This window comes from Rhincodon typus, chromosome 32, assembly GCF_021869965.1.
Source record: "Rhincodon typus isolate 14 chromosome 32, sRhiTyp1.1, whole genome shotgun sequence".
Lineage (NCBI taxonomy): Eukaryota > Metazoa > Chordata > Chondrichthyes > Orectolobiformes > Rhincodontidae > Rhincodon > Rhincodon typus.
The window spans coordinates 587,227-611,310 of record NC_063363.1 but is presented as its reverse complement, the minus strand read 5'-3'; the positions used below and the strand labels follow the sequence as shown (position 1 = coordinate 611,310).

The window sequence follows — 24,084 nt, the reverse complement described above, 5'->3', positions numbered from 1 at the left end:
GGCCTAGACCCTTCTTCAGAAGAAGGGTCTAGGCCCGAAACGTCAGCCTTCCTGCTCCTCTGATGCTGCTTGGCCTGCTGTGTTCATCCAGCTCTACACCATGTTATCTCAGATTCTCCAGCATCTGCAGTTCCTACTATCTCTAATCTGTTTGTATGTGGTTTCCTGGTTACGTGTTTCTTAAATTATGGTATTACATGTTCATCTTCCAAACTGTGCGGTGTACTAGACCCTAATTGGAAGGTTACAAACAAGGCATCTACTATCTGCAGCCATCTGTTTTAGAACACCAGGATGTAGGCCTCAGGTACAGGTAATGTATTGGTTTCTCCTAAATTTCTCTAAGATTTTGTTCTTTCTCAAAACTTCTTATTCCCTATTCCCCAATTGTCATTAGCCCCTTGGTCCCCCACTGTGTTTGAAGGTATTGTTTTTAATGTCATTATTGTAAAGATATATGCAAGATATTTCTTTAACTGCTTTATGATGAGGCTTAGCAGCAATGTCAGTAACAGTGAGTGATAAGTCCTTCAGTTTACTTCACAATATCAATTTTTCTATTTTGGCTGCTCTACCAGATCCAACAGAAAATGTGGAATTTCAGCACCGGCCCAATGTATTGAAAGAGACAGATAATGTGATCCTAGAGTGCAACTCCGATGGCTCATCTTCTGTTGAATACACCTTTTACAGAGTGCAGGTGAGGAGCTGTTTTGGTGTCTGTGTTGCATATCTAGCTTTTTAAACGAGAAATTTACGGTTTGGAGGGATCATCAGGGAAATTTGACCATCTTAACAAAAAAAACAATTCCTCCCTCAGCCCACTTATTTTTTTGTTCTTCTTTCTTAATATTGAGAACTGAATTGAATATAATATATTATTACTAATAGTGCCTTCTACCATGCATTGGTGAATCCACATATTGATTTTCAGTGGTTAATTTTTAGAAGTCATGCATCAAAGCTTAATTCTGACCCTTCCTAATATCCACAGTTTCTTACAGAATTAGTTAGCTGTGTTTTTTAAATATATACCACCACAGTATATAATCTTTGCTGGCTAGGACAACATTTATTGCTGTTGAAGATTCCTGAACTGCTACAGTCTTTCCTAACTGCTGTTCAGAAAAGAGTTCAGTATTTTGACAGAGTAAAGTGAGAACAGCATGTGGCTCATAGGGAAACTTGCTAGTGCTAGCGTTCCCTTGCATCCGCTGCCTTTGTCTTTCTAAATGGTAGAGATCGCTTGTTTGGAAGGTGCAGAACGATGAGAAGTAGGAAATTTTAATTGTTCTAATCTCACCACTGATCACTCTTCCCCACAAACTGTCTACTGTTCATACCAAATCTAGTTGAAGTGCCAATTGTGTTTTGGAAATTATTCTGCAGAAAGAATTTGGAAAAAGATTATTTTTGAAGATTTTAAAGTGTCATGTGATTTGACCGTTTTAAAAGCAAACTATTACAGTAGCTGGTTAAAACATCGAGGATTTGATCTTGGCTGAGTTTCCTCAGTGGTACAAAGAGAAGAAAGAAAGCAACAGGAAGCAGCTCCCTAACTAAAGACGGTGGAGCCTGGATCTAAAATAAAGTAGACTGCACAACAGGATAAAATAACTTGTTTTTTGTCCAAACTGCTTCCCGCTCATTCCTGTGGCCTCCCAATCATCACCCAGCCTTCCCTATCACTCTCAGCCAAAAAGGAGGTTGGCATGTGTACTACTCTGCCCCTCTCCCATGGCTGTCCACCCCCTCACTCCTACACCTGGCCTCCATCTCCATCTCTGGTCTTTGTCCCATTCTAGCTGGGCCCCCAGCCACCACCCCATCCAGACCCTCCTTCAGCAGTGTGACATCATTGGCACGTGTGTAGATACTTCCTTTGGCCTGTCCTGTCATGGCCATTTGACATCACTGACAACATCCACTCATGCATGGCAGCCATATTGTGTTATGGATAATCATTCCATCTGACCTTACAACATTTCCCCAAAGATTCTAAAGACTAGAAATAATGAGTAACATGTTAGTTTCAAAAGTTAATTAACTTCTCACTGTTGTGTCAAGACACTTCTGAGCCTTTTATGTGTGAGCATCAGTGGGAAACATGTAAAGAGTGGTTGATTAGGTGTATTGTACATATTACAATAAAGACTGTAAGGCCAACACAGCAAAGGCTGCAAAGATGCCAGAATACATTGAGTAATTAGAAATTATGTAGTTTTTTAGATAGTATTTATTAATTATTTTGTTTTATTGTGTGAAAGCAACCTAAACAAAATTAATGTAAAGAAATCAAAGTGGCTGCTCTATTCAGAAATAAAGCAGCTGAATACTTTGTGTCTGATCTTGTCTTTTCAACGACATTCATAAAAGAAATTGAAAATTTGCACCTGTAGAAGACAAACAACCAATTCATATACAGGATAATATTGTTACACTCCATGTTGCAATCTTTATCGTTAGCTATTGGAAGCTAATATAAGAATTAAGCGTAAGCTGTTCAGATTTTTGTAATATTGTACTTGGAAGAATATCTAAGTCAAGGTATGAATTTGTATCTTTAAAATACAGTCACTGCTAAATCTCACAACCTAGCAAGCTAACAACAGCCAAAATACTGTCACTAGATCATGCATTGTACCTACCAATCATCAAATCTGGGTGCATTACATAAGTTTGTACTTTCCTCCAACATTTTCATTTTGTGCTTACAGAAGAAACTTAATATTCTGGCAATGTAGTGGAAATGAGCTCCTTCAAGATGCAAGCTTAAATGTTAAACATGCAGGAGCTAAAGATAAGTGGAAGTTGTTGGAAAAGCTCAGCAGATCTGGCAGCATCTGTGAAGAAAAATCAAATTTAACCTTTCAGGTCCAGTGCTTCCTCAGAAACTGATGGTAGCTAGGAAAATGTTGGTTTATATGCAGAAGATAGGGTGGGAGAAGGGGTAAGGAGTAAATGATAGGTGGGGATAGAGCCCAAAGCGAGTGAAGAACAGTTGGATAGACAAAGGAGTTGATACGATTTCGCTGGGAGGGTGAGTAGCTGTTAATGGGGACTGTTAGTGACTAACAATAAGTGGTGTGTAATGGCAGGCTGTGATAATAAGGCCTGGTGTGTGGGGTAGGGGTCTGGAATATGGGAGAGTTCAAGCCCTAAAATTATTGAACTCAATTTTGAGTCCGGAGGGCTGTGGGGTCCCCAAGTGGAAAATGAGGTGTTGTTCCTCCAGCTTGCGTTGTGCTTCGTGGAACACTGCAGCAAGCCAGAGACTAGAGATGTTGGCCAGGAAACAGGGTGGTGTGTTAAAGTGACAGGCAACTGGAAGCTCAGGGGTTTTTAATGGGGACAGAACGTAGATGTTCTGGGAAGCAGTCACCCAGCCTACACTTCATTTCCCCAATATAGAGGAGTCTGCGTTGCGAGCAGCGAATGCAGTAGACTAGATTCTGGGAAGTGCAGGTGAAGTGTTGCTTCACCTGGAAGGTATGTTTGGGCCCTTGGATAGTGGGGAGGGAGGAGGTAAATGGGCAGGTGTTACATCATCACCAGTTTCAGGGAACGGTGCCATGGGGGTGTTGGGGGTGAAGGAAGTGAACCAGGGTGACCTGGAGGAATGGTCTCTGTGGAAGGCAGAAAAGGGAGGGGAATATGTGTCTGGTGGTGGCATCTTGCTGGAGGTGACGGAAATGGTGTCTGATGATCTCGTGGATGTGGATGCTGGTGGGATGGTGGGTAAGGACAAGGGGAACCCTATCGCTGTTGCGGGAGGGAAGAGAAGGGGTGAGGGCAGAAGTGCGGGAGATGGGTTGGACCCGGTTGAGGGCCCTGTTGACAACGGAGCTGGGGAATCCTCGGTTGAGGAAGAAGGTGGACATTTCGGAGGGTCCCTTGTTGAAGTTGGCCTCATCTGAACATATATGACGAAGTTGGAGGAACTGAGAATGGGATGGAATTTTTACAGGAAGCAGGGTCTGAGGATGTATAGTCCAGGTAGCTGTGGGAGTCGGTAGGTTTACAGTGGATATTAGTGGCCAGTCTATCCCCAGAAATGGAAACAGATGTCAAGGAAGGGAGGAGTCAGAAATAGACCAGGTGGAAATGAGGGCACGGTAGAAATTGGAAGCAAAATCGATGAACTTTTCTAAATCCGGACGAGAGAGGGAAGCAGCACCAATGATATCATCGATGTATCAGAGGAAGAATTGTGGGTGGTGACCGGAACAAGGAATGTTCCACGTACCCCACGAAGAGACAGGCATAACTAGGGCCTATGCAGGTACCCATGGCCACCCCTGTGACCTGAAGAAAATGAGAGGAGTTAAAACAGAAATTGTTGAGGGTGAGGATGAGCTCAGCCAAGGGGAGAAGCGGAGACCCCCAGAACCCTCCTGGTGGGGAATGGACATGTAAAGGGATTCCACATCCATGGTAAAGAGGAGGCGGCTGGAGCCTGCAAACTGGAAATTTTGAAACCGGTGTAAAGCGTCAGAAGAATCACAGATGTCCATGGGCAGGGACTGGACCAAGGGAGAGAAGACTGAGTCCAAGATAGGAAGAGGTAAGTTCTGTGGGGCAGGAGCAGGCTGAAACAATGGATCTGCCCGGGCAGTCCTGTTTGTGGATTTTTGGGAGAAGGTAGAAGTGAGCTGTGCAGGGCTGGGGGCGCTATCACCTTGGAGGCAGTGGGGAGAAGGTCACCAGATGAAAAGATATCATTTACTGTAGTTGATATAATGGCCTGATGCATCATGGTCGAGTCATGGTCCAGGGGAAGATAGAAGGAGATATCTGAGCATCTGCAATGTAGGATAAGTGGAGTTTAATTATTATCTTAAATATAGTCCTTGTTTCATGTAGCACACTTCCTGTAACAATTTTCCCCTATTGCACTTTGCCAGTTTGCCAGAATGGAATTGCTTTATTTACCCAGTGTATTTTAGTAGTCCTGATCATACAGTAGGTAATACACAGTATATTGTTATTAAGATCTAACTTTCAAACATAAACCACCTGCATTTCCACAGGACTGCATGACTGCTTCGATTACCACTGAACCAACAAGAAAGTCCAATTTGACTAATAAAATACGTTGGATTTTCATGTTGGACGTGGAACTAATCCTGCCTCTGTTGTCGGTTTGCTGGGTTGCAAGTTGTAACAGTCCCAGGGTCTTTGTTAATTGGCAATAATGTAGCAGCAGACCCAAGGCAGTGATGGAGGTGGGTTGATTCCACAGCAGGTTGCTTCAGTTCCATGCAGACAGGAGAGCCTGGCATGGAGGGATTTTGAGTACTCTAGTCCTTCTAACAAAAATGAAACATATCTTTAAATATCACTTTATTAGACTCTCCAGATAATTCAAATTACTGTGTAACCTATTGTCCCTTTAATTGAGTTCTAATAGCAGGTGGCCCACTTTCCTCTCTGACAATTTATGGGAAGTGACCCTGGTTCAAATGTGTTCTCAATTTCCCTATCTTTCAGAATGACTTCCCTACTTTCCGCAATAGGCTGTGCACTCATAGCAGCAACGTAAAATTAACTGCTATCATGTATCATTGGAATTCTCAGCTGTCATGTTGTTCTTTTAGGGGCAGTTGGTATAACAGTATGCTATACTTGGATTAGGGGAGTATTATCATTATGCCCATACTCCAATAACAGATTAAATAAGAGTTTTCTTTTTAAAGTAAATCCGCTTTAAGATTTTATATGCAGATCCAGTTCCTTCAAGAACTCTGACACATTTTGCTTGATGCATTACTCATGTTTTACATGTTGTTTTCCATAAATGAAGCCTTTTATGTACCAATCTCATTTTCCCTTCAAGTTTGGGGAATTCTAACTTTAACATAGTTTGGGAGAGGCAGACAAGCACCTGTCAGAAGGGTAAGTGAATTTGTGGAGTGTGTCCAGGATAGAGTCCAACAGCAACATTGACAGACTTAATGAATGGGCAAATTTGTGGCAGGTGGAGTTCAACGTAAGCAAATGAGGTTATCCATTTTGTACTGAGAATGGATAGATCATGGTCATTAAGGTTTTGGAGTAGATCTGTAGCTCGGGTTGTGGTGTTGAGGTTGGTTGGCTTGCCGAGCTGGTTTGTTGTTCCGCCGACGTTTCGTTACCGTGCTTGGTAACATCCTCAGTGCAGCCTCTGATGAAGCGTCGGTGTGTTTTCCTGCCTGGTTTTTAAACTCTGTTAATGGGGACTGTTAGTGACTAACAATAAGTGGTGTGTAATGGCAGGCTGTGATAATAAGGCCTAGTGTGTGGGGTAGGGGTCTGGGATATGGGAGAGTTCAAGCCCTAAAATTATTGAATTTGATTTTGAGTCCGGAGGGCTGTGGGGTCCCCAAGTGGAAAATGAGGTGTTGTTCCTCCAGCTTGCGTTGAGCTTCGCTGGAACACTGCAGCAAGCCAGAAACCACAATAGAGAACCGACACCACAACTAGGCAACAAAATCCTATACACGCTACAAAGACTTAAACAAACAGGACAGATCTTCTTAAGAATGAAACCCGAAGGAACAAACATACCCCGATTCTACGGCCTCCCTAAAGTGCATAAGCCGGAAGTCCCCCTCAAACCCATAGTCTCCCTACCAGGCACTCCATCGCACAGATTAGCCAGAGAACTACAAAGAAGACTCGAGCACCTAGTCAACAAATCACGCCACTCCATCCACTCAGCCCAAGAATTCCTCAACTCGATCAAAGACATAAACATAGAGGACGAAGAGATCATGATATCGTTTGATGTCACCGCCCTATTCACATCAATAGACATACCACTAGCAAGGGAAACAATGACAACACTACTTGAACAAGAACATGACCCCATTGAAACCATCTTCAAGGACAACATACTTAAACTGCTGGACCTATGCCTGACCATCCACTTCACCTTCAACAGCCAAACATACGAGCAAATCAACGGGACACCCATGGGATCGCCTATCTCTGGACTTATAGCAGAAGCAGTGATGCAAAAACTGGAAAGGACTGCCCTTCCGCAAATCCAACCTAAACTATGGATACGCTACATAGACGACACCTTTGTCATCATTAAACGGACCAAACTAGAAGAGACACACAAACTCGTAAACAATACCCTCACTGGAATAAAATTCACCAGAGAGGAGGAGAAGAACAAACAACTCCCATTCCTGGACGTCATGGTAGAGCGCAAGACAAATGGGGAACTGCAAACGAAAGTACACTGAAAAGCCACACACACAGACCAGGTAATGAACTTCAATAGTAACCATCCCAGCACACACAAACGAAGCTATGTGTGAACACTATTTAAAAGGGCAACAACACACTGCAGCAACATGGAACTACGCCAAGAGGAGGAGGAATACCTCTTCCAAGTGTTCAAGGATAATGGATATCTGAAGAACTGGGTCAGGAAATGCCTACAGGAACAGCATCAGAAAGATTCTACACGCCCCGACACACTCATCACACTACCCTACATCAGGAACACGTCCGAACTCACCACAAGACTTCTACGACCGCTGGGGATCAGAGTGGCACACAAGCCCACATCAACCCTACGACAAGTGCTCACCCGAACTAAAGACCCACTCCCCGCCATGGACAGGACCAATGTCATCTACAAGATCCTCTGCAGAGACTGCGAGAAACACTACATCAGACAAACAGGAAGGAAACTAACAACAAGAGTACATGAACACCAACTGGCTACAAAAAGACACGACCAATACTCACTCATCTCAATCCACATGGACAAGGAGAACTACCACTTCGACTGGAACACCACCAAAATCCTGGGACAGGCTAGGCAGAGACAGTCACGAGAATTCCTAGAAGCCTGGCACTCCATGAAGCATGCTATTAATAAATACATTGAACTCGACCCCATATACATTCCACTACAGAGGAAACCCGGAAGTGAGGCAATCCATCGCAATGGACCCCAGAGTTTAAAAACCAGGTGGGAAAACACCGACGCTTCATCAGAGGCTGCACTGAGGATGTTACCAAGCATGGTAACAAAACGTCTGCGGAACAACAAACCAGCTCGGCAATCCAACCAACCTCAACAAGATCATGGTCATTTCTAGACAATATGAAGTTAAATACAGTAGATGTCCAAAGAGACTTCAAGTTCATGTGCATACGTCTTTAAAATGTCACAAACAGATGCAGAAAATAATCAAGAAAACTAATGGAACGCTGGCCTTTATATTTAGAGTACAAGAATGCAGAAATTATGCTGCAGTTATACAAAATAAAAACTGAAAAAACTGCGGATACTGTAAATCAGGAACAAAAGCAAAGTTGCTGGAAATGCTCAGCAGGTCTGGCAGCATCTGTGAAAGAAAAAAGAGTTAATGTTTCAGGTCCGGTTCCGAGGAAGGGTCACCAGACCCAAAACGTTAACTGTTTTTTTCCTTCACAGATGCTGCCAGACCTGCTGAGCTTTTCCAGCAACTTTGTTTTTGTTGCTACAGTTATACAAGTGGGTTAGGCCCCAGTTGAAGCACAGTGAGCAGATCTGGGCAGCACACCTTCGGTAGGATATATTGGCCTTGGAGGCAGTAGCGTAAGTTTACAAGAATGATATCTAAACTTCAAGGGTTAAACTACAAGGAATGTTTAACTGTAAGATGTAGGAGCAGAATTAGGCCATTCAGCCCATCAAGACTGCTTCACCTTTCGATTATGGCTGATACGTTTCTCAACCCCATTCTCCTGCCTTCTCTCCATAACCTTTAATCCACTTACTAATCAAGAACCTATCTCTGTCTTAAAGAAACTCAATGAGTTGGCCTCCATTGCCATAGAAGGATATGTGTTGCACAGATTCACCGCCTTCTGGCTGAAGAAAAGCTCCTCTCTTCACTCTGAGGCTGTGCCCTTGGGTCCTGGTTTCTCCTACTTGTGGAAACTTCTTCACCAGATCTGCTCTATCAGGCCTCTCAGTATCCTGTAAGTTTCAATGAGCCTGCCCCCATCCTCCCAAATTCCATCTAGTACAGACCCAGAGTCCTTGACCACTCCTCATATGACAAGCCAGCACATCCTTCCTTAGACATGGCGGGCCAAAACTGCTCACAATATTCCAAATGTGATCTGACCAAAGCCTTATACAGCCTTAGCAATGTATCCCTGCCCTTATATTCTAGCCGCCTCAAAATTAATGCTAACACTGCATTTACGCCCTATCAGTCAACTGAATCTGCATGTTAACCTTAACCGTAATCCTGAACTAGGACCCCTAAATCCCTTCGTGCTTCAGATTACTGAAGTTTTTCCCCATTTTCCTCGCAGTTTGCCACACCAAATGCCATTTCTTTGCCCACTCCATTAGCCTGTCAAAGTCCCTCTGCAGCCTCCTAAATACTACCTCCACTGAGCTTTGTCATCTACAGACTTAGTAACAATGCCCTCAGTTCCTTCGTCCAGATCATTATACATTAATGTGAATTGTTGTGGCTGCAAAACTGATCCTTACAAAACTCTACTAGTCACCAGCTACCATTGCTTTGTGCTAATCAACCAATCCTCTATCCATGCCAGTACCTTGCCCCTAACACCATGGGCTCTTATCTTATTTAGCAGCTTCCTGTGCAACACCTTCTGGATTTTGGAATAAATCACATCCATTGGCACTCCTTTGTCTAATTTTCTTGTGGTTCTGCTCCAAGAATTCAAACAGATTTGTCAGACATGACCTCTCCTTGACAAAGCCATGCTGACTCAGCCCTATTTTACCATGTACTTCCAAGTACTCTGCAATCTCATCCTTAACAATGGACTCTAAAATATTACCAATGATTGAGGTCAGGCTAACTGGTCTATAATTTCCCACCTTCTACCTCCGTCCCTTCTTAAGCAGCTTCCTGTCCTTTTCCAGCCCTTTGCAATCCTCCCTGATTCCAATGAAAACCTCCACCAGTGAACTACAGGGCACAGATGCTGTGAATGTACACATACTCAAAGCCAAGCTCCAAAGCTGAAATGGTCCTTTGTACAAAACTTCCCTCTCCCCTCCCCCACCATTACCACACACACACCAGATGCTGCTGACTATTAAGACACACAGTGAGCCATTGAACAGTGTGAATCTTCTCACGTACCTTGGCAACCTTCTCTCACTGAGGACAGGCATCAACAATGAAACTCAATGTTGCCTCCAGTGTGCCAGTGCAGCCTTTAGCCTTCTGAGGAACAGAGTGTTTGAAGACCTCAAACCTGGCACTAATCTCTTGGTCTACAGGGCTTCCCACTGGACACATCTGCTAACCTGAATGTATCAGAAATATGCACAACCATACAGCAGACAAATGGGAGCATAGAAATGTTCAGCCCCTTCAGCCTGTTCCACCATTCACTGAGATCATGGCTGGTCTGTGGGCTAACTCCATATACCTGCCTTTGGCCCATAGCCCTTAATAGCTTTGTTTAATGAAATTTATCTATTTCAAATTTAAAATTATCAACTAATCCAGCATCCACTGCCATTTGTGGAACAGAGGTCCAAACATCTGCCACTATTTGACACCTCAAATCCCTAGAGAAATGTCACCAGCAATGCCTTCATAAGTCCTGAAAATTCATTGCCAGGATAAGCACTCCACTATAGTGTCTTCCTTCAGGCCAACATTCCAAGCACCAGGGCACTGGGTGTGGCTAATTAGCTATGTTCGATGGGTCACATTGCCTTCAAACCTGACACAAGACTTCCAAGGCAAGCTGTCTTATCTGAGCCTCATCATGACAAGCAGTTACATGCAGGGCACAGGAAATACTTTATGAATATCCACAAAGCCTCGCTGAAAAATCCAACACCCTCACCAACTCATGGAAATCTCTTACCCAAGACCATCCAAACTGGAGAAGAAGCATCTAGACAGGAGCTAACCATTTCAGGCACTACCAGTCGGCCCAAGTAGAGGTAAAGCACAATCAGTGAAAGGAGTTTTCAAAAACCTGAGCATCCCCCTGACCTCCACTGCCCCATCTGTAGCAATGTTGTGGATTCAGTCTTGAACTGTTTTGTCACCTCAGGAACCACAGATCTAGACTGGAAGTAAGGAAATCCAAGGGATTGTTTAATAATAACATCTAAAATGAGTGTGGTAACCAATATGCCTTGTTAGAACTCAGAGCCATGAGCCTGTGAAGGGTGGAACACAGGACCCCAGTTTTCATTGACTTATAAACTTTTATTTGCAGGAACATACATTAGATATCATTGCATCTCTAACCAAGTGCGTTTTCAGCTTACACCACATGGGTGAATCCCTAATTTGTACTGAATAAAAACCAAAAGAACTTTGGATGCTGGAAATCAGAAACAAAAATAGAAATTGCTGGAAAAGCTCAGCAGGTCTAGCAGCATCTGTGGAGAGAAATCCGAGTTGACGTTTCAGGTTAAGTGACCCTTCCTCAGACTTCAGAAATTTGACTCTAATTTGTACTACTCACCATGTAAACACAGAATGTTTAATTTCCTTGCAAATATGTTCATACTTGGGGGTAAGCGATGGCCTAGTGGTATTATCGCTGGACTGTTAATCCAGAGACCCAGGTAATGTTCTGGGGAACCCAGACTGAATCCCACCCTGCCAGTTGGTGGCATTTGAATTCAGTTTAAAAAAAATAGAATTAAGCGTCTTAATGATGAATTGATTATTGGAAAAACCCATCTGTTTCACTAATGTCCTTTAGGGAAGGAAACTGCCATCCTTACCTGGTCTGGCCTACATGTGACTCCAGACCCACAGCAATATAGTTGAATCCTAACTGCCCTCTGGACAATTAGGAATGGGCAATAATTGCTGACCTAGCCAGCGATGCCCTTATCCCATGAATGAATAAAAATAAACTCTGCAGTTCCTACTATATCCTCCCATGAGTTTGTTGCCTGTAGGTTACACCAAGCAATGTGATTGCACTTTCTTGTTCCTTCATTCTAGATTCTGTCCTCGGACTCTGGCATATCATCTCTTACTCAGTCTGTTCTGTCCACCTCTTCAACCACTTCCATCCTTCCTTTTGTCTCCTTGTAGCAATATTTGCTCATCCATACAGATATCAACCACACCTACATTGATATATCTGTAATCCCTGACCCAGTTGCACCCGCAGGATTGATTGTGACCAATCTTCTGGCCTGGAATCAGCCAGGCCCCTTAACTAACTAAAGTGGTAGCCCCTGACTGATTGTAGTCCCTCTGACTTTTAAAATGGCCATTTGGTTGAAGCACATTCAGTGTCTTTGGTTGCTGGCGCATCCTGTAAGTATTACATTAATGTAGCATGATGCTGAACTGGTAGCATGTTCATTGCTTGAACTGTTCAATGCTTTGAAGTGTAACAAGCTGCTGCCATAAGTCCAACAAAAAGCAGAGCAAGCCACAGAGGCTGGCAGCCTCCCTGCAAGTGCAAAGTGAGCGAACACTAAGAAAACAAGCTAAGGGCCATAAGATGCATCCTGTGAAGGTGCATGAGATGCAAATTGCTCCCTGTGCACAAAGCAATCTGGCAAAATTATACATAAGTATTGTGAGAGCCAAAGTGAGGTTCAAGAAGGCTGAAGTCCTGTGTGAGTTGGTCTGAAAGCAGCCTTGAGGAAGATCTGATGGTTTGACAAGATCCACTTTCGTGGCCAAAGGGGAAGAGAACGATGTCATGGAGTGTGCAGGATATTGGGAAGAAGATAGTTTGTTTGAAAGAAGCAAGTGGCAAGCTGCTGCCACCAGGTAACAGCTCTGACTTTCATGTCGGGTATTGGTGCCATCTAGTCTCTTGGGAAAGGAGGGCAGAATTAGGAGCTGCCTAGAAATGAAGCAAATTTTGCAAATAATGAGGTGCAATTGTTAGGACAAAGGTAGTTACCACTTGGTTGGAAGATTCTGAACTTGCTGTTGAAAACCTTAGAGGAAAAATGATTTCAATTTTCCCTTTATGTTCAGTATCTTTTTTTTTCATTTTTAGCATGTTTCCCCAACTTTCTCACTATTTCCCATGCTCCTCAAGGCAGAGAAAATGTTTTAATGATTGGTTGATCAATTGATTTTATTGTCACATGTACCGAAATACAGTGAAAAGCTTTGTTTACGAGCGGTACAGGCAGGTCACAGCAAGCAAGGGATGCACAGGTCTAAAAGACTTGTAGGCATACAGGTTACATTATTTGAGGCTAGAGTCCATTCAACAGTCTGATAATGGCCAGGAAGAAGCTGTTCCTGAACCTGCTGGTGTGTGTGTTTAGGTTTCTGTACCTTCTGCCTGACGGAAGAGGTTGTAGGAGATCATTATCCGGGTGCGATGGGTCTTTAACGATTTTGGCCGTCTTTCTGCGGCAGCGAGCTGTATAAATAGAGTCCATGGACCGAAGGTTGTCTTCCATGATGGTCTGGGCTATGCACATCACTTTCTGTAGTTTCTTATGGGCTTTGACAAAGCAGTTGGCATACCAGGCCGTTATGCACCCAGACAGTGTGCTTTCAATGAGGCATCTGTAGAAGTTGGTGAGGGACCTTATGGACATACCAAATTTCCTGAGCCGCCTGAGGAGGAAGAGGCGTTGACTGTTGCATCTACGTGGGAAGTCCAGGACAGGTCGTCGGTTACCATCACTCCGAGGAACTTGATGCTCTTCACTCTCTCCAAACTCAGTTCCATTGATGTAGATGGGGGCGTGTTCTCCTTTCTTTCTTGTTTCCCCTTTGTTTTGGGTTTTGTAAGCACAGGCTGATTAACTTTGGTTAATATGCTGCCTATTATGGATAGCTGACGGGACATTCGATATGATCTTTTAATCACCGGAACATATAGACCAACATCCCTGGCATCACGCAGCATTGAAATTAATATAACACATTCTGATTTAAGGTGTGTGATTTAAGTATATTTTAATATCATTTATTTTAGAGGGTTTTTCTAATTAGAGACAAATGAGTTTGAGCAGTATGTTTGAAGGAGCATAATGATTGATTTGGAAGTATTTCTGCAGCCATGGTGATTTATTTTAAAAACAGTCTGAGACAGATGGTTCTTAGAGGCTATTAAGAATTTATTTAGATTGTGAAAGATTTTACCAGTGAACAAAGTAAACAGTTGTGAATTAGACTTTTAGATTAGAAAATCAGAGATTGATTATTTTATTTTGTTTAAGGAAAACATCCATAGATTGAAAAGAAATGTTTTGGGCTTCAATTTGGGATTCATTTTTGCAGAAGTTTTGACTGAAGATGGATGTATAAAACAATTTCTTCTGAGAAAGGTAGATTGTTTATAACTGTTAAGAACTTGGTTAGCTCTTCAGTTGTAAAGTTCCAGACCAGAAGTGTTTGGTTAAAAGCCTGTAATGACTATTTCTTTTGCATAATAAGCTTCTGAATCTATTGTGTGTTTGTGTTTCAGTGTACCTCATTAAAACAAAAAAAAATCAAAATCTGATCCATCAAGCCAGGTTTCAGCAAGGTCTTTTCCCCAGGGCAGGGGAGTCCAAAACTGGAGGGTACAGTTTGAAGGTGAAAGGGGAAAGATTTAAAATGGACCTGAGGGTCAACTTTTTCACACAGAGGGTACTGCATATTTGGAACAAGCTGCCAAAGGAAGTGGTAGAGGCGAATACAGTTACAACATTTAACAGATATTTGGACAGGTAGATGGATAGGAAGGGTTTAGAGGGATGGGGCAAAACACAGGAAAAAGGGGCTAGTTCAGTTTAGGATACCTGGTTGGCACGAGTTGGGCTGAAAGGTCTGTTTTCGTGCTGAATGACTCCGTGGCTTTATCTGACTTGTCCACTTATAACATTTGCTGGAATCATACCAACATTACTCATTTGCAAAATATGGGTCTAGAGGAGATCCCATGGCAACACTACCTAATAAGGAAACAAACATGGTGACATTAAAGCTAACTGGAACTTTGTGTATTGTTAAGTTCATAAGTTCATTCAATACAGTTTCAGAAAATGGGAGCCTGTGTAGATTGTCATGATATAGGCACAGGATGTAAATGTCTGTGCCTTCCTTAGGTGACGTATTACTAGCTTATTTATTCTTGATGTTAAAGAGCACGTAGACATGTGTATATTTAACACTCTTGACAATATCTGTACCTGCTGGGCAAAAATATTCCAATACGTTACTTCCTGAGCAATCTGAGATTAGTCAAAAGGAAATAATCTTTGCAACAATATTGTGCTTCCTTTCTAATGGCCAGGATGGACAAGAAGAGGAGATCCTTGGAAGTGGCACTGGCAACACCTTTGAACTTGTTGGAGTGAAACGAAATGAGAGTGGTGTTTATGGCTGTAGAGTGCTGGACTTTGATGCAGATGACACGGATTTTAATGCAAACAAGACAATAACAATCAATTGTACGTATTTGTTTTCTCTACTTCCTCTTCCTCTCCTAAAAACTCATGACTGGTGTCGAACTCTACAAATGTCAGCTTCCTTATGATAGGCAGGTGTTAGTGGTGATTCTTTGCGTATCTGTAAGAATAAGGATCTTAATGGGATCAATCATTAGAAGATGGAAAGGGTATCTGTCCCAATTGTTAAGTATGTTGCATTCTAGATTTACGAGGGCAATATTTTAGGGACAACCTCAGCAGGGCTCTTGGTCTTTTCCCACCACCGGGAAAACCCAGAGCAATTTAAATATTTTAGTCTCCAGAAAAATAATCTTTCTTCACACTTCAGAACTCCAAACCATGCAGCAGATGATCTTCCAAGAGTAGTTAAAGAAGTTGCCATAGAAATAGTGGATGCATTGGTGGTCATCTTTCAAGATTCTGTAGGCTCTGCAACAGTTCCAATGGATAGAAGCAAATGTAACCCCACTGTTTAAAAAAAGGTGGAGAGAAAATGGGGAATTCTAGACTACTTTTATTCATTGGAGGAACATGGGCATTGCTGGTTGGACCAGCATTTATTGCTCATCCCCAATTGCCCTTGAGAAAGCAAAGATGAGCTGCCTTCTTGAACTACTGCAATCAATGTGCTATAGATAGACCCATGATGTGTCATAACATTCAAGGCTACGGGCCTAGTGCAGGCGAGTGGGGCTAGTGTATTTTTGACAGCACAGACTCAATGGATTGAAGGGCCTTTTCTCTACTGTATGATTCGATGATGCGGTGGATACTGGGCACATAGTGAATAGAACTAGAGGGCACAGTTTAAGAATATGAGGTCTTTTTTTTAAAGATGGAGACAAGCAAAATTTTCGTCTATCAGTGGATCATTAGTCTGTGGAATTCTGTTCTCTCAAAAGTAGTGGAGTCTGCATCATTGAATTTATTCAAGGCACCGCTGAGTATATGTCTGATTGACAGGGGAGTAATGGGATACAGGTAGCAGACAAAAAGGTGGAGTTGATACCACCATCGGATGAGCCATGATCTTATTGAATGGTGCAGCAAACCTAAAGCCTAATCTGCTCATTGCTGCTGTCTCTAAGTGCCACTCTGGAAGATGTGTTAATTTAGTGAATTATCAGGCATTGCATACATAGAACATAGAACAGTACAGCACAGTACAGGCCCTTCGGCCCACGATGTTGTGCCGAACTTTTAGCCTAAATCTAGGGTCTATCTAACCTCCACTGCTACCTTATACTATCATCCATATGCCTATCTAATAGCCGCTTAAATGTCCCTAATGAGGCCGACTCCACTACCCTCTCCGGCAATGCATTCCACGCCCCTACCACTCTCTGAGTAAAGAACCTACCTCTGACGTCTCCCCGATATCTACCTCCTTTCAATTTAAAACTATGTCCCCTCATAAAAGCTACCTCCACCCTAGGAAAAAGTCTCTGGCTGTCTATCTCTACCTCTGATCATTTTGTACACCTCTATCAAGTCACCTCTCATCCTTTGTCGTTCTAAAGAGAAAAGCCCTAGCTCTCTCAACCTTTCCTCGTAAGACCTTCCCTCCATTCCAGGCAACATCCTGGTAAATCTCCTCTGCACCTTTTCTAACGCTTCCACATCTTTCCTGTAATGAGGTGACCAGAACTGGACACAATACTCCAGATGTAGCCGAACCAGGCTTTTGTATAGCTGGAGCATAACTTCACGGCTCTTGAACTCAATCCCTCCTATTAATGAAAGTTAACACACCATACGCCTTCTTAACAACTCTATCCACCTGGGTGGCAGCTCTCAGGGAACTGTGGACATGAACCCCAAGATCCCTCTGCTCCTCCACACTGCCGAGAATCTTTCCGTTAACCCTGTATTCTGCTTTCATGTTTGTCCTTCCAAAATACTTGTTTTTTTGTTGATCACACCACTGTCAAGACCAACATTTATTGTCCATCTCTAATTGCCCTAGACAAGGTGGTGACAAGCTGCCTTTTTAAACTGTTATAGTCCTCGCGGTGTAAAGACACCCAAGGTGCTGTTAGGAATGCTGATTAGGGATGTTCAAAGGGATCTGGGTGCCCTTGTACTCCAGTCAATTAAAGTAGACAGACAGGTGCAGCAATTTGATTTCTGAAGTAGAGACATCTGACTGCAGTTATGCAGGGCCTTGAAGAGAGAAGACCTGGAGTACTGCATGCAGTTTTGGTCTCCCTACCTAAGAAAGGATATCCTTACCGTAGGAGCAAGAGCAACAGAGGTTCACTAGGCTGATACCGGGATGGCAGGACTGTGCAATGAGGAGAGATTGGATCAACTGGGCCTGTTTTCACTAGAGTTTAGAAGGATAAGAGGGGATCTTATTGAAACATTAAATAATGTAACAAGGCTAGGTGGGCTAGATGTAGGGTAAATGTTATTCCTGGGGTTGAGGAATCTAGAACCAGGGGAGCAGCCTCAGGGTATGGGTAGACCATTTAGGCCTGAGATGAGGAAAAATGTCTTCACTCACAGGGTAGTGAACATAGAAATCTTTACCACAAAGCACTGTGGAGGCCAAATCACTGAATATATTCAAGAAAGAGAGAGGTGATTTTATTTTTAGATTTTAAAGGCATCAAGCTGTATGGGGAGAAAGTGGAAATATGGCCTTGAGATAAAGGATCAGCTATGATCATACTGAAAGGTGAAGCAGGTTTGAAGGACCAAATGGCCTACTTCTGCTCCTAGATTTCTATTTCTTTGAAAGGGCTGAAAGGCCAGCTTCAAGTTTAATGTAAGGATTAAGGGGCACGGCTGTTAAATAGGGTTAACAAGTAATTGAGTTTTTGTTCCTCTCTGCACCTCTCTAACAGATCTGGATCCGATTGCACTGAAACCAAAAGGACCATACATTTTTAAGGAGGGTGACAAAAATAAAAGTATCTATTGTAGCGCAGAGGGATCACAACAGACATCTGTGATTTGGAAAAAACACAAGGTAGGATTAAGACCCATAGAATGATGCTGGAAAGAGCCTTTGGATTAATTTCCTCTTTGTGCAATATTTAATAGGACAATTGAGGTGTCTGTACCAATTCCTGACTCTGTGTTTGATGGAATAGTTTAGGGATACCATTATTCTGAAATTTTATGCTGGTGTATTCACCCTTGGAATGTTTGATGGGGACTGTGTAGAGGAAGCTTCATCATTTTAAAAATTTCCCATTGCTGTTTACCAATATTGTTGTCATTTATTTTCCCCATTGCTATCAGCCTTTCAAAATCAGCTTTTCTAAATTTACCTGGTTTTCATCATACTTGTATCCTTCCCTGTTACCTTAAAGCATATATTATTGTCAGTATTCCTATATATTCCCATACTTTTACTCCTCTTATCTTTAACAAGTCTTCGGTCATTTGACATAGTGTCTCCTTATTTGGCCTGGTGTCATTTTGCTCTGTAATATGTCCATGAAGTGCCTTGAGATGTTTTTATATGTAAAAGGCCCTAGACAAATATAAGCTTTCTTATCAGAGAAGATCATTGCCTCAAGTGTGTGCTGTGCACATTTCTTATTAGCCCAAACCTGAATACTGTCCAAGCCTTGCTTTATGTCATCTCAGCCTGCTTCATTATCTGATGAGTTGCAACTGGAACTGAACGTTGTACGGTTGTAGTAAACACCCGTTCTTCTGTCCAAAATTATTGATGAAACTGCTGAGGTTGTTTGTTCTGGAGCACTGCCATGTGGAACTCCTGTGTTTGTGAGATGGTTGGTCTCCAATGAATACAAAAGACTTCCCTTGTGGTAGATGTGGCTCCAGTCCAAAGAAAGGTTTTTCTCTGAATTCAATAAGGGACTTGGAATTAGTGAGAAAGAGAAATCTGTTCCTGAGTTTGCACGGAGTATACTTTTTGAGAAATTTACCACTCCACCTGTTTATTAACCATCTCCTGATTGATTGATTGTTCCTTTAGAAGATAGTCAGTTCTGCAAATCTTCTTCAACTACCTGTGGTCACATCTGATGATTCTGGAAACTACACCTGTGAAGTTACAATCAGGGGTGTTCCAAGTCTGCATCGAAAAAAGTCCATCAGAGTTACAGTCAAAGGTACGAACAGCCAATCAGTAAGATTACTTGGCACATCATGTATACTGTTACATACATATATACAAATTAGGGGCAGAGGTAGGTAATTTGGCCTCTCTAGCATGCTCTGCCATTCAATAAAATCATGGCTGATCTACTTGTGACCTAAACTTGATAACCTTCACTCCCTTGTTAGTGAAGAATCCATCTACTTCTCCCCTAAAATATTCAATGAATCTGCCTTGACCATTCTCTGGGGAAAAGTTCCAAAGAATCATGACCTTCTAAGAGAAAAACATTCTTCTCATTTCCACGTTAAATAGTAGAGTCCTTTCTCAACTGTGTCCCCTGGTTCACATCTTTTCCACAAAGGGTACTGTCCTTTCAGCATCCACTCTGTCAGTGCCTTTCACAATCTTTTCTGTCTTGTACATATAATAAGATCACCTCTTTATTCTTTTAAACTCATTGGATACAGGTCCAGCCTGTTCGTTCTTTCCACAAAAGATAAGACCCATCATTTGAGTGAACCTTCTCTTAACTACTTCTAACACATTTATATCCTTTCTTCATAAGGAGAGCAAAACTGTGTACAGGACTGTACACACCTGATGTATTTATAACCTGATGCCTGCGCAGATTCACCACTCTTGACTTTAACAACTGATATGCTCAATACAACACTTTAATATACTCCACAAATTGTATATAACACCCTGATACATCCCACAGTCAAACTGTAAAAATCTGAGGGTCCACATCACTGACTGGAATGTCTCCTCCTACCTGTCCTCCTAACCCTCACAGTAATACTCTGATGTACCCCACATTGCTCAGTCTAACATTGATAAAGCCCACCCTCACACTATAACACTGATTTATCCCAAACCCCTCTCAGAAACACTGATATATCCTAAACTGTTCAGGATTATAATGGCACGAGGTGAAGAGAGGCCATTTAACTCATCAAGTCCCTGCTAGCTCTCTGTAGAAAAATCCACTCAGTTCCTCTTCCCTGCTTTATCCCTTTAGCCCTGTAAGTTTATTTCCGTCAAGCATCCATCCAATGTCCAGTATAAATCATTCAACATTACTACTTCCATCACTTTTGTATACAAGAAGTTCCAGGTCATTACTACTCATTGCATTTCAGAAAAATGTTCTTCCTCACATTCTCCTTGTTTCTTACCCAAAACCTGAAGTTTGTATTCCCTTGTGTTCCCACTACCTAATCAGAATTTTTTAATGTGTATGTATTCCTATCTAAATCTGTTATAATCTTGAACAACGCTATCAGTTTTTTTCAATGTTATTTGTTCGAAGGATGAAAATGCAGTTTCTCCATTGCAATCTTGAAACTGAAATCCATCGTCTCTGGTATATCATCTCAGCCCCTTTTCAAGGTGCTTCACAATTTTCCTAAGGTCTAATGACCAGAACTGGATGCAAGACTGTTGTAGCATAACCCAGGCTTTATACAGGTTCAGCATAACTTCCCCACTTGCATCCTTAACACCTCAATTTAAGAATCCCAAAATCCCATATGCTCTGCGATTACCTCAATGATTTATGTGCATGCAACCCCAGATTCCTCTGTTCCTGCACATAATATGGAATTGTACCAACAAGTCAATATTGTCCTTCCTACTGATCTCGATGATTATATCTGTTTCTACCAAAATGGCTCACCTAACATTTCCTAGTGTTAAGTTCTGTCTGTCATTTGTCTACCCATCCTGCTATGTCCTGTTGCAGTTGAATAGCATATTTCTTACTGTATATCATTCCTCCAAATTAGGTTCATTAGCACCTTTGGAAATTTTACTTTACATTCCAATATCCAAGTCATATATCAAAAAATCAATTGTCAAAGCATTGTTTACTATCCTCCATTCTGAAACATGGCCATTTTACCATAACACATTTCTGCTCTTATGGCAGATATTTATCTAAGTTAACCCTAACTGGCCTGCGTATTCTACAGAATCCCCACAGTGTGGAAACAGGCCCTTCAGCCCAACAAGTCCACACTGACCCTTAGAGCAACCCACCCAGACCCATCCCCCTCTAACCCACCTAAGATACACATCCCTGAACACTATGGGCAATTTAGCATGGCCAATCCACCTAACCTGCATATCTTTGGACTGTGGGTGGAAACCAGAGCACCCGGAGGAAACCCACGCAGACACGGGGAGAATGTGCAAACTCCACACAGACAGTTGCCCGAGGGTAGAATTGAACCTGGGTCCCTGGTGCTGTGAGTCAGCAGTGCTAACCACTGAGTCACCATGCCGCCCTGGGCAGGAACAAGGGTGCTCCATTTATACCGCGTTTCTGTAGTGTATTCTATGAATTTCAATTTTGCAAAGAAGAGTTTTATTGGTCGTCTTTCAAACATTTTCTTCAAATTTATATAAACAAGAATCAAGGCTTTCCTTTTAACATTACTGTTACTTTAAAATATTAAATTAGAATAGTCAAACACAGTTTGTCTTTTGCAAATCTATGCTAGCTCTCCATCATTAACTCAAACCTTTCTAAGTACATATTAATTGTTTTCCCTGATTACTGATTCTAAGATTTTATGCACAAATTTTGAACTAACTCCAGCTGTGGTTGCTAGGACTGACTTTACACGCTTTCATGAATAAAGGTATCATGTTTACCGTGCTCCAATCCTCTTGGACCTCTGTTGTTTTTAGGGAAGATTGAAAGCTTATGGCAGACCTTCTACTGTCTCCACTCCCATTTCCTTAAGCAAACTGGGATGTAAGTCATCTGAAGCAGGCTGCTAATCCACAATAAGAATAGTCGGTCTTTCCGGTACATCCCAACCATCTGTTTTTACCCTAACCTCTTTTTACTTGTCTGCCACTTCTGCCGTATTAAAGAAAGTTCATTTGTATTGTGGGGGGTTATGACAGAAAAGGGAAATATTGAAACACATTAGCCTGCTTTTGGTTTAGAATAATTAATGATTGATTTCACCTTAGGAAAATCCTGAGATCGGAAAGTTTTTCATAGGGGATCTAACTGAAGTCAGATGCAAGTGAAGCCTTCCCTTTAAAAAAAGGATTGTTCAGAGCAACCAGGAAATAAGTTAACACGGTCTGGAGCTGGATGAACACAGCAGGCCAAGCAGAAAAAGGGTCTAGACCCGAAACGTCAGCTTTCCTGCTCCTCTGATGCTGCTTGGCCTGCTGTGTTCATTCAGCTCTACACCATGTTATCTCAGATTCTCCAGCATCGGCATTTCCTACTATTTCAGGAAATAAGTTGCCACAGCAAAAGAGTGTAGTTTGTGAAATTTCCAGACCAGGGATATTTGGTTAGAACTTTGCAGATTATTAAAAGGCTGAAAAAGTCTAAGTTCTCAGTGTGTGAGTCATGAAGGTAAAAGGCCTCACTGCTCCGGGCCAGAACCAAGAAGAAGCAGTTAATCAAACCTTCAGATTTGATGGGGAAGAAGTTTCTTTCAGTTTTGATCACCTCTAAAGTGATATTGTTGAATAGATTGGATTTTATTTTGCCATCTTTTCTGAAATCTTTCAGACTGTTATATGTAGATAGCTTGGTTTGTTTTCTTTTATTAAAAACTTCTGTTTTATTAGTAAGACCAAGTCTGAAGCCTTGCTTGCTTGTGTTTTAGTGAAAGACAGCCATGTTAAATTTGAAGAAACAAAATATGATCCATTGGTCCAGATTTCATTCCGGAATCTGACTTGTAACATCAACTGGAATCATTCTGTACTTCAAATGTATCTTGTGGTACAGTGTTATGCTAGAGGTTTGTAAATGTCTGCAGCTATGGACCAGATGCAATTTGATTGTGATGACTTTGGTCCAGCTGTTTTCCACAAATGTTAGACTTACAAATATTGAACAGTCAAGATGTGAAGATACTAAGGGGTGCCTGTAACTAAGGATGTGTATGCCAGCAACAGGGAGTACCTTCAGGAAAGACTTGCAGAATAAATATCCAGCTAAATAAAGAAACGTCTGTTGGTGTAGGACCCTAGAATTGAACTCCTGTTTTCCTTCCTGCAGGACCACCTAAAGTCAACTGTACAGAGAAGATATTACACGAAGGTCAACATTATGTCAACTTGACTTGTATTTTCAAAGGCTATCCAACACCAAACATTACATGTAGCATTGGAAAGGAGGCACAGGTATGTGAATAGCATGCAGTACATGATCCTTTGCAGCACAGTTGATAAGAATAGCATGGAGGACTGAAACAATTGTGAAGAGACATCAAAAAATACATACAAAATTATGAGTGACAGAGAATAGATTAATCTCCCATTTTGAAATATTGCTGCATTTCAGATACAGACAGCACACAACTTAAACAAACATAACCACATTGCATGTCGTATAAGGGTTTAACTCTGATCTGTACAGTTTGTTTTTGGATCTTAGGGCAGGGATTGCCTCTTTTCTACTTTGTTCTCTATTGGCCAGAACAGCAGTGTCCGTAACAGATGTAGAGTTCACCTTGTGGTTCAATGTCAGGCAATGTTCCCTGTAATAACAAGGTGTAGAGCTGGATGAACACAGCAGGCCAAGCAGCATCAGAGGAGCAGGAAAGCTGACGTTTCGGGTCTGGACCCTTCTTCAGAAAATGGA

The 24,084-nt window shown here is 42.1% G+C and overlaps 1 protein-coding gene across 4 annotated transcripts in view; it reads left to right on the top strand.

The window, feature by feature from the left end:
• LOC109922634 (cell surface glycoprotein MUC18) overlaps positions 1-24,084 on the top strand; it is a 166,501-nt gene that overhangs the window by 121,518 nt on the left and 20,899 nt on the right. For all 4 annotated transcript variants that reach the window (XM_020522691.2, XM_020522679.2, XM_020522685.2 and 1 more), the window contains 5 exons: positions 579-700; positions 15,223-15,379; positions 18,229-18,353; positions 19,335-19,470; positions 23,500-23,624. In XM_020522691.2, coding sequence (XP_020378280.1) covers positions 579-700; positions 15,223-15,379; positions 18,229-18,353; positions 19,335-19,470; positions 23,500-23,624 — 665 coding nt within the window. The remainder of the gene's footprint in view (positions 1-578; positions 701-15,222; positions 15,380-18,228; positions 18,354-19,334; positions 19,471-23,499; positions 23,625-24,084) is intronic.